We start from the raw sequence: 8,809 nt of genomic DNA on the forward strand, positions 1-8,809 counted from the left end.
TCCCCAACCAACCACCAGCACCCAACCCCCCTCTCAAGTCTTTGTTAGCCATGCCTAGCTTGGTAGTACCAGGGATAATGGAAAGGAACGGCGGTTTCGGCGATTTAGGCTGTTTCGGTGGGAGCGGCAAAGAGAGAGCGCTGCTCGAGGATGACCGGGCGCTGCAGCTCGCCCTGGACCAGCTCTGCCTGCTGGGGCTAGGCGAGCCTTCCTCCTCCTCCTCCTCCTCGGCCGTGGTGCTCGTCGAGGACAGCAACAACAACAACAACAACCCGCCGCCGCCGCCGCCGCAGCAGCCGCCGCCGCCGCCGCAGCAGCCGCCGCCACCGCCGCCGCCGCCGCCGCCGCCGCAGCAGCCGCCGCCGCCGCCCCGCGCGCCGCCGGGGACCGCCCCGCCGGGGGGGGGTCCGCAAACTTCCCCCCCTCCCACCCGCAAACTTGCCCCGCCGCCGCCGCCCTTTGTTACCCCCCACTCTCCGCCGCCCCCGCCGCCTCCCGCCGCCGGCCGGGGGACAAAGCGGGAGGCGGCGGCGGCGCCGGGGCCCGGGCTGCTCGGGGGGGGCGTGGAGGGGGTGTGCGCCGCTTCCCGGCCGGGGGGGTCCATAGGAATGTGCGCGCCCGGCGGCACCGACCCCCCCTCCGTGCCGCCGCTTGGCCGCGAAATGTACATTTATTAACCCCCCCCGCCCCCAAATTATTTTTAATGGGGGGGTTAAAGAGTAGGCAGAGCCGGGCTCGTCCCCCCCTCCGCCCCGGCGACACTCGGCGTCGCCGAGGGGGGAAAATCCCCTTTGTTGGGTGGCGGGGAGGGGAAAACGGCGCGGGGGGGTGTGGTTGGGCCGCGGGACCCGGCGCTGCGCGGGGCCGCGGGCACCGCGGTGCTGCGGGCGCGGGGGGCGTGGAGGGACAAGGGGGGACACGGCGCGGGCCCCCCCGGCGCGCCCCGCCACAGCGATGCTTTTGTTCTCCTTTCCGGCCCCGCTCGGAGCGAGCTGGAATGAAGGAGGGCTTTGAAGAAATCACATATATATAGAAATATATATAGAAATATATATATATATATATACACACACCACACCCACTCTTAAGTCACCCCGCGCCTACCGCCGGCGCCCCGGGTGGGGGCGAGGTGAGCTGGGGGAGGGCACGGGCACTGGCCCCCATCACCATTGCAGGGTGAGAAGTTTTTTGCCGGGGGTGTGTAATAATAATGTGGCTAAGTGGCTTTTTTCCTTGTTTTTTTTTTTTCCCCTCTCTTTCTGAGCGAGTAACTTGCCGCTCGGGAAGGGTGCCAGGCCGCGGCTCCGCATCCCGAGCCGCCGCTGGGCGCGGGGAGTTTGGCACTTTGGCAGGGGTGTGGGGGCCCGCGGGTGCTGCGGGCTCCGGGGGCGGATGCGGGCGCGGGGCGAGCGGGAGCCGGATGGCCGCGCGCGCYGCTCCGCCGGAACGTGCTGCGGGAACAATGGGGCCTCCGGCGGCTCCGCTCGCGCCCGCGGCTCCGCTCCGAGCGCACCAGGGCCCTGGGGGGCCGCGGGCGGCGGGAGCGCGCGCTCCRGTGCTGTCCCCCCGGCAGAGCCACCCTGTGTCCCCATCTGCTGCGCTTGGCTGCCGGCCCCTGGGAACGGAGMGGGGTGACGGCAGGGCCGGCGGCTCCCGCCCGGGCCTCATCCGCGGCGGCCTCCGGCCTCGGCTCATCGCGGGACAGGAAAAGGGCGGCGATTCGGGACCTGGGGTCCCCTTTGTGTGACCCGGCTGGGGACCTGTCGCATGGCGGGGGGACGGTGGGGCCGTGCCGGGGATGCGTCTCCTCCCCGGCGAAGTCGAGGCGAGGGGGTGTGTTCGCATCCGCCGGCGACGCGGCAGCGGCTCAGGCGCGGACAGATGGAGCGGAGCGTGCCGAGCTGGAGCGCTGCCACCATGTTTGTGTGTGCGTGGGGAYGCGGGGGTGCGGGAGGAGGGTCCCCCCCGCGCCCACGGGCCGGAGCCCCGGCCGGGCAGCGCGCCAGGCTCAGCGGGTCCAGCAGGCTGGATCGCAGGGCTGGGGCCTGGGCCTGGCTCTGGCAGCGCCCACCCGGCCACGGCCCTTGCTTCTGGCTGTGGAACCTGCGTCTGCCTGGAAATGCACCTCGTGAGGGTCTCCTCTCCGGCAGAGCYGGGTGCGGAGCCCTCCGGACACGCGGCTCCTTCCCAGGGCGGCCGTGCGCCCCAGGGTGCCTGTGCGGGGAGCGCAGCGGAGCCCCCAGGCTGCGGATTTGGCATCAACCCCCTTGCTGGAGCTGCCGGGGGGCTGCTGCAGGCTCATTTCCCAAGGAAATGAGTGTTTCCAGGGGTACTTGTGAAGAACACCTTGGAAAAGAAAGGGGAAAATGTCAAATACTGGAATAAAATCCACTGCGAGGCTTTAATTGAAGTCACAGTTGGCTTTTTTTGGACCTTAAAGTGTTTCTGACCTGATGAACCAGCGGGTGCCTTCATCTTCTTTTTAAAATAGCATTTCCCATCTTGGAAAGCGTAACTTGGAGAACCGCACACACGTAGGAGGCCTGGATCCGAGGCCCATTTGCTCCTGGTGGGAACAGCTTACCTGCTCCAGGAGCGCCCTTCGCTTTGCCAGGAGGGCGCCAAGCCGCTTCAGCACTCCTTAACCTCGATCCCCATGTGTTTGGATGGGGATGGTTGTGAGCGCTGTTTGCCAGGAGGTTTCCTTGTGGAGGCGGCTCCCGGGGGATTGCGGGATGCTCGGCCGCCTTGGGGGCTGCTGCTGTGGCCGGGAGCTCTGGGAGCGTCCGCCCCGCGCGCGTTGGGAAGTTCCCGGGCGCGCGCGGATTCCAGCGGAGCATCTGCAGCTGCTGGGATGGGGGTATGACTGGGAGGAGGAAAAGGGGGAACTGGGGTGTGACTGGGAGGAGGAAATGGAGGAACTGGGTGGCAAGTGGGCACACAGCTGCCCGGAGCTGCTGCTTCCAGAGTGCAGCCCTGAGGGCGGCTTTTGGGGTGTGCCAAGGACTGTGGGAACTGGAGGGAAAGGGAGCGAGCTGGGAAAGGCAGGACGAGGCCAGGATGTCCTGACAAGCTCCACGCGTCCCCCCGTTGCTGCCGGGCTGAGGAGCGGGGCTGTCTGCGCCCGTCCCGCCGCTCCCGTGGGCTGTTTCCCCCTTGGCCGGAGCACGGCGCGAGCTCCAGCCGGGAGCACGAGGGGCCGGAGCTCTGGTGTGGAGCGCGCGGCTGCTCCCTGGGCGTGGAGCGATGCGGGCGCGTGCGGCGCGCGGGGCTCTCGTGTCCATCGCCCACCTGTGGGCGTTTTCCCTCCAAGTCACTTCCCAGGATCGCGCATGTGCTCGCCGCGACGCGGGCAAGTTTGCCCGGGTGCAAAAACAAAACACCAAGTGTTTTGGAGGGTGGTTTGTGAAGAGATGGTGACTTGGGAAGGAAAAGCTTCCCGCAACGCAGGGTGCAGCCGTACGGACAGAGGATGGGACGCGGGGCAGGGCGGAGGCTGCCCGGATGGGTAGCGCGCTGGCCGCTCACTCTGCAAACTTCGAAAGCAACAGGAACCCTTCGGGTTCTTCCCCAGAAACCGCCCGGATTCGGTGCGGATCAGGTGCAGAATTGACTTTTGTGGCCGTTTCCAATCCGCTCCTCGTGGGAGGGCGGGCGGCGCGGGCGCGTTCCTTTGTGCGCGTGGGCTGCGCGCTGGAGACCAGGTGGCCGGTCCCTCTGCCGCTGCCTTCCCTGCGAGCCTCCGTTTAGCTCTCCGCATCCACGCGGCCTCCATTGTCACCTGCACCCGGTGACACCCCGCCATGGAGCATCTCCCAACCTTGGCACTGGGAAGGAGCTTGTGCACTAGGAGAGCTCCGCATAAATCTCTCTGTCTTGGCAAGGTGAAGCCAGATAGCAGGAGGCCCCGCTCGCCCCAGGTGCTCGGGCTCTTTGTGTAGCTCCTAACTCGCTCCACGTTTAATAATAGTCCTTTTCCATTGAGAAAATGCGCCGGCCGCAGCACCTTCCCGCCCCACATCCCAGGAGGAGCGGGAAGCGCGATGCTGCTCGCTGGGCGTCAACGCTGGCGCGAGGCCCCCGGGGCGCCGCGGCAGAGGTGCGGGTGCCGCCGGCACCACCCGGGAGGGCAGGGGAGCTTGGCCTCGCATCCTTAGAAAGTGCCAATGTGGAGCCGTCTGCACTGAGGCTGGGGCGCGGGGAGCGCCAGGCGGGATCCACTCCAGCGGGATCCCTTTGGAGCCGAGCTGGGAGGCGAGAGCGGCTCCGGGAGGAGACAAAGGGAATTTTCAGGGGCGAAGGCAGCCCAGCGCATGGGATGCGGCCGCCGGCTGCCCCGAGGAGCCTCGCGGGCGCCGAATGTAGGGCAGCGGGAAGCGCCCGAGGGCGGGCGGCCTCCCTGCCTCCCTGCCTCGCTGCCTCCCGCCCCCTGCCCTGCCTTTGTCTGGCGGCCGCGCCGGTTGCGGGGCGGCTGGCGGCCCCGCGCACGCGTGAGCTCGGCGCGTGCCGCCCGCCCCGCCGCGGGCTGCTGCTTTGTGTGTGTGTGTGCGGCGGGAGGGGGCTGCTTTTTGCTTTTTTCCCCCCAAAACAACTTTCGTCACTACGTGGGAAAGCCAAAACCGCTGCCCCAAAGTGGCGGCTTCTTTCCATGGCGCACTGCTTTCCCCCCGCCCTCCTTTCTTGCAAACACAACTTGCATCCTCCGTACAATAAAACCCCGTTCTCCGCACAATAAAAACTCCGTGCCAGGGATTTAGCTGTTTGTTTGTGGTCCTTTTGTGTGTATTCGTGTTTTGGGTTTTTTTTTTTTTTTTTGACACCCCTTTCATCAGATATTCAATGCAGCAAAATTTCCCCCCACCCCAGATATTCAGCGGGGTTTGTTTGCGATGTTCTTTGTGTGCTTGTCTTTTAGCGTGGCTTTCATCTTAAATGGGAGAGGAATGCCCCACCTTCCCGGAGAGATTTGATGGTTGTTTATTTTATGGTCCTTTTTAATTTTATGACTAGCACAGAAAAAGAAAGAAAGAAGAAAAAAAAAGGACTGAGTCCTAATTTGCCCCCAGGCTCTTTTCTACCACACCAGCAATGTCAAAATGTCTTAAGTGGGGTATTTAGAGGTGTAATTTATACTGGTGCAGTGTGAAGGAGCCTCGAAATAAAGGAGAAAGGGAAAAACCCTTGTTCACACCTAGTGCCTGGGTAAAAAACGGGCGAATTTGGCTGCCTGCATTCGAATCTCCCCCGATTTCCCCCCACGCCCGGGGGAGCGGCGGAGCTCGAGGTCGCTCTGCCGGCGTGCGGATGCRTTTACAGAGGCCGGTGGCACGGAGTTCAACGGAGCTAAAAGAAGAAGGGGATGGGGCGAGGAAATATCCCTACCGGCCTCCTTTGCAAAATGCTTTGAGATCTGTGTTATTGGGGGAAAAAAATAGCATAATAGTAGTTACGTGGTGGAAACACAAGAAGAAGGGGCTTAATTCTCTCCCTAATATAAARATCTACCTGGCCGGGGTCTGCCAGGGATCAATTAGTGGTGTGTGAGCGTAAAGAGCGGAGCACTACAGCAAAGTTGTGTTTTCTTATAGTTCCTACAGGTCCTTTTCTCCTAGTTTTCCCTTTTTACCACCACCCACTAAGCAGTTCTCTCCCCTTTTAACGCTGCACCGAGCAATGCAGCTTGCTGCGCGTCGCTTCCAAATTCCCGCACGAGGAAAACCTTGTGTTGAAATAAGCATAAAGGGCCAATTTCACGGGAAAAAAGGAGCCGCTAGGGCGGTGCTGCTGCGCTGGGCGGCTGCGAGGGGCCTCGTCCCGCGGCGCTCCGGCATTCCGGCATCCCCGTCCGGGCACAGCCTGGTGCGCAGCGCGGCGGTCGGATCCACAGCCCCGGCCTGGCTGAGGGGCTGGGAGACACGCGGCTGCCCTGGGAGCTGGTGGAGCCGCCCGGGTTGAGGCTGCCCAGCCGCTCCGCTGTTTTCTCCCTGTTTTCTCCCTGTTTTCTCCCTGTTTTCTCCCGTGCTGAAGCGCAGGGTCCCCCTCTGTCCATCTGGGCAAAGCTGCTGTTCCTGTCTGCAGGAGATCCTCCTCCTCCTCCTCCTCCTTCTCCTCCCTCTCGCTCCATCGGCTGCTCCACGCGTCCTTTTGTCCCTTCCCGCATCTTCCCTCCCCCTCTCGCGCCGGCCTCGCTCCAGCTCCGGCCTCGCTCCGGCTCCAGCCTCGCTCCAGCTCCCTCGGGCCTCCCGGGGGTCTCTCCTCCTGCCTCCCCCCTCGCCCGGTTCCTCCCCTGGCTCTGAGGGATCTCGACGGCTTCTCCCATGATTTCCAGCACCTTTCCCGCTCCAAACGCCCTCTCCCRCCCGTGTTCCACTGGCCCTCGTCCCCGTGGCTTCCTTGTCACTGCTCCTTTCCGTGTGTCTCCAGCGTGGAGCCCCAGCCCTCCGTCCCCGCTCCGCTGGCMCAGCCCTTGGTGCCACCACCGTGGTGCTTCCCGCCGCTCCGGCTCGTGTCCGTTGCCCCGTCTGTGTCCGGTGTCCCCGTGCCTTGGGAAAGGCGACACCTGAATGCAGCCCAAATCCAGCTCCTCGTGCTGCCGCTGGGGACGGGTTCGTCACCCTGCTCCCGGTGACACACGGAAGCCATTCCCAGCGGGGGTGCTCAATGCTGGCTCCTTCCGTGCAAACCTTTCCTGCTGTCCCTGGGGAACGGTGGCATCTCACGGCGTCTGCCTGGGATGGAATCCCCTCCTTGGAGCAAGTGCCACAGGGCAGGGCACAGGTCTGCCAGGACGGGCAGGGGACAGAGCCAGGCCTGCGCGGTGGCCTAGGTCACTCCTTAGGCTCTATCCCGCCTTCCTTCAGGGTTCATCCCATTCCTCTGGGTGAGCCTTGATCCTGTGACTTTCGCCTAGCCATTCTCTTTGGGCACCTGCGATGTGCCCGGGGGCAAAGCCCGGCTCGGGGCGCAGGTTTAGGGAGGACGCAGGGAGAGGGCTGCTCTCGGAGCTCGGGCAGCGCAGAGGAGCGGCAGGGCTCGGCCGTCCRGCCACGGACAGCACAACGCTTGGCCAACCGGGACAAGGCTCCCCTTATCCCGGCGCCTGGCAGAAGCRCGGTGCCCTGGGCAATCACATTCCAGAGTTTTGCTGGAGACCCGAGCTTGGAGCCAGGTGGCCTCTTCCCGACAAAGATGCCCCGGCCTGAGCACGAGCTCGGTGCTGGGAGCAATGGGAGAAGGTTTAGGAAGCCACGCACCATATCTGTAAGGATCCCTTGGGGACATCCTAGTGCCACCTAGGAGCCCRGTGTCGCATTTCTGGCTGCAAAATCCCTCTTTTCCAAAAGAAAAAAAGAAAATCGGAAGCCGAGGCACACGGAAAAGTATCTTGCCTTTTTTGGAAGAGCAGAAGCTGTTTTGTGAGCCGCAAGGAGCAGGGCGAGCGGCAGGGTGGCGTCCTGGAGCGAGAAGCCCACGGAGGATCCCCCTGCTTCGATGTGGGGCGGATTCCTTTCCCTTCCCTTCCCTTCCCTTCCCTTCCCTTCCCTTCCCTTCCCTTCCCTTCCCTTCCCTTCCCTTCCCTTCCCATCCCGGGCCGTGTGGCGGGGGCTCCGGGTGGCCACGGCCGCCTGCGGCACCGACCCCCCGGGCCTCGCTCCTGCCACCGCGGTGCCGGCGTGGCCAGGACCCGCGGCGGGCGGGAAGAAGGGGGAGGCTCCGAGCGGCTCTGGGGGCGCTGGGGGCTCTGGAGGGGCAGTGCGGGGCACRCTGGCCGCTCCAGAGGGGCGGCGTCTCCCTCGGGACGTCCCCGCGGGGCGGCAAGGAGGGAGATTTCCTCGGAGCCGGCCCCTTGCCGGACTGGCACCTCCGGGAGCCTTTCCCTCGGGGCAGCGCGGGCTCCGCTTGCCAGGCTTGGGGTCCCTCCTGGTGACGCGGGGGTCCGCGGGGCGGGCGGGCGGCGGGAGCGGCCCCCCTGCTCTAACCTCCCCGCCTTCCTTCTCCCCTCTCTCCCGCTCTGCAAGGCTGCAAGATCAAGGCGCTGCGGGCCAAGACCAACACGTACATCAAGACGCCGGTGCGGGGCGAGGAGCCGGTCTTCATGGTGACGGGGCGGCGGGAGGACGTGGCCATGGCCCGGCGGGAGATCATCTCCGCGGCCGAGCACTTCTCCATGATCCGCGCGTCGCGCAACAAGGCCGGCACCACCTTCGGCAGCGCGCCCACCTTGCCGGGCCAGGTGACCATCCGCGTGCGGGTGCCCTACCGCGTGGTGGGCCTGGTGGTGGGCCCCAAGGGAGCCACCATCAAGCGCATCCAGCAGCAGACCAACACCTACATCATCACGCCCAGCCGGGACCGGGACCCCGTGTTCGAGATCACCGGGGCGCCGGGCAACGTGGAGCGCGCGCGCGAGGAGATCGAGACCCACATCGCCGTGCGGACGGGCAAGATCCTGGAGTACAACAACGAGAACGACTTCCTGTCCAGCAGCCCCGACTCCGGCATGGAGAACCGCTACTCGGAGGCCTGGCGGGTGCACACGCCGGCGCCGGGCTGCAAGCCCCTCTCCACCTTCCGGCAGAACAGCCTGGGCTGCATCGGCGACTGCTCCGTGGAGCCCGTCTACGAGACGCCGCGCCTCAACGACCAAAACGACTTCAACTACGGTTACCTCTTCCCCAACTACGGCGTCAACAAGCAAGATCTCTACTACGGCGTGCCCGAGTCGGGGGCGCCCATGTGGGCCGGCCAGGAGAACACCAACCCCGTGTCCGTGCTCTTCTCCAAGGGGCAGCGCTCCGGCAGCGCCGGC

At 65.1% G+C, this 8,809-nt stretch overlaps 1 protein-coding gene across 1 annotated transcript in view; it reads left to right on the forward strand.

The window, feature by feature from the left end:
• Positions 1 to 50: 50 nt before the first annotated feature.
• MEX3A (mex-3 RNA binding family member A) overlaps positions 51 to 8,809 on the forward strand; it is a 9,119-nt gene continuing 360 nt past the window's right edge. The window contains exons 1-3 of the mRNA XM_026046655.1: positions 51 to 664; positions 6,861 to 6,880; positions 8,019 to 8,807. Coding sequence (XP_025902440.1) covers positions 51 to 664; positions 6,861 to 6,880; positions 8,019 to 8,807 — 1,423 coding nt within the window. The remainder of the gene's footprint in view (positions 665 to 6,860; positions 6,881 to 8,018; positions 8,808 to 8,809) is intronic.

Source organism: Nothoprocta perdicaria, unplaced genomic scaffold (genome assembly GCF_003342845.1).
Source record: "Nothoprocta perdicaria isolate Ctin4 unplaced genomic scaffold, notPer1 scaffold_451, whole genome shotgun sequence".
NCBI lineage: Eukaryota > Metazoa > Chordata > Aves > Tinamiformes > Tinamidae > Nothoprocta > Nothoprocta perdicaria.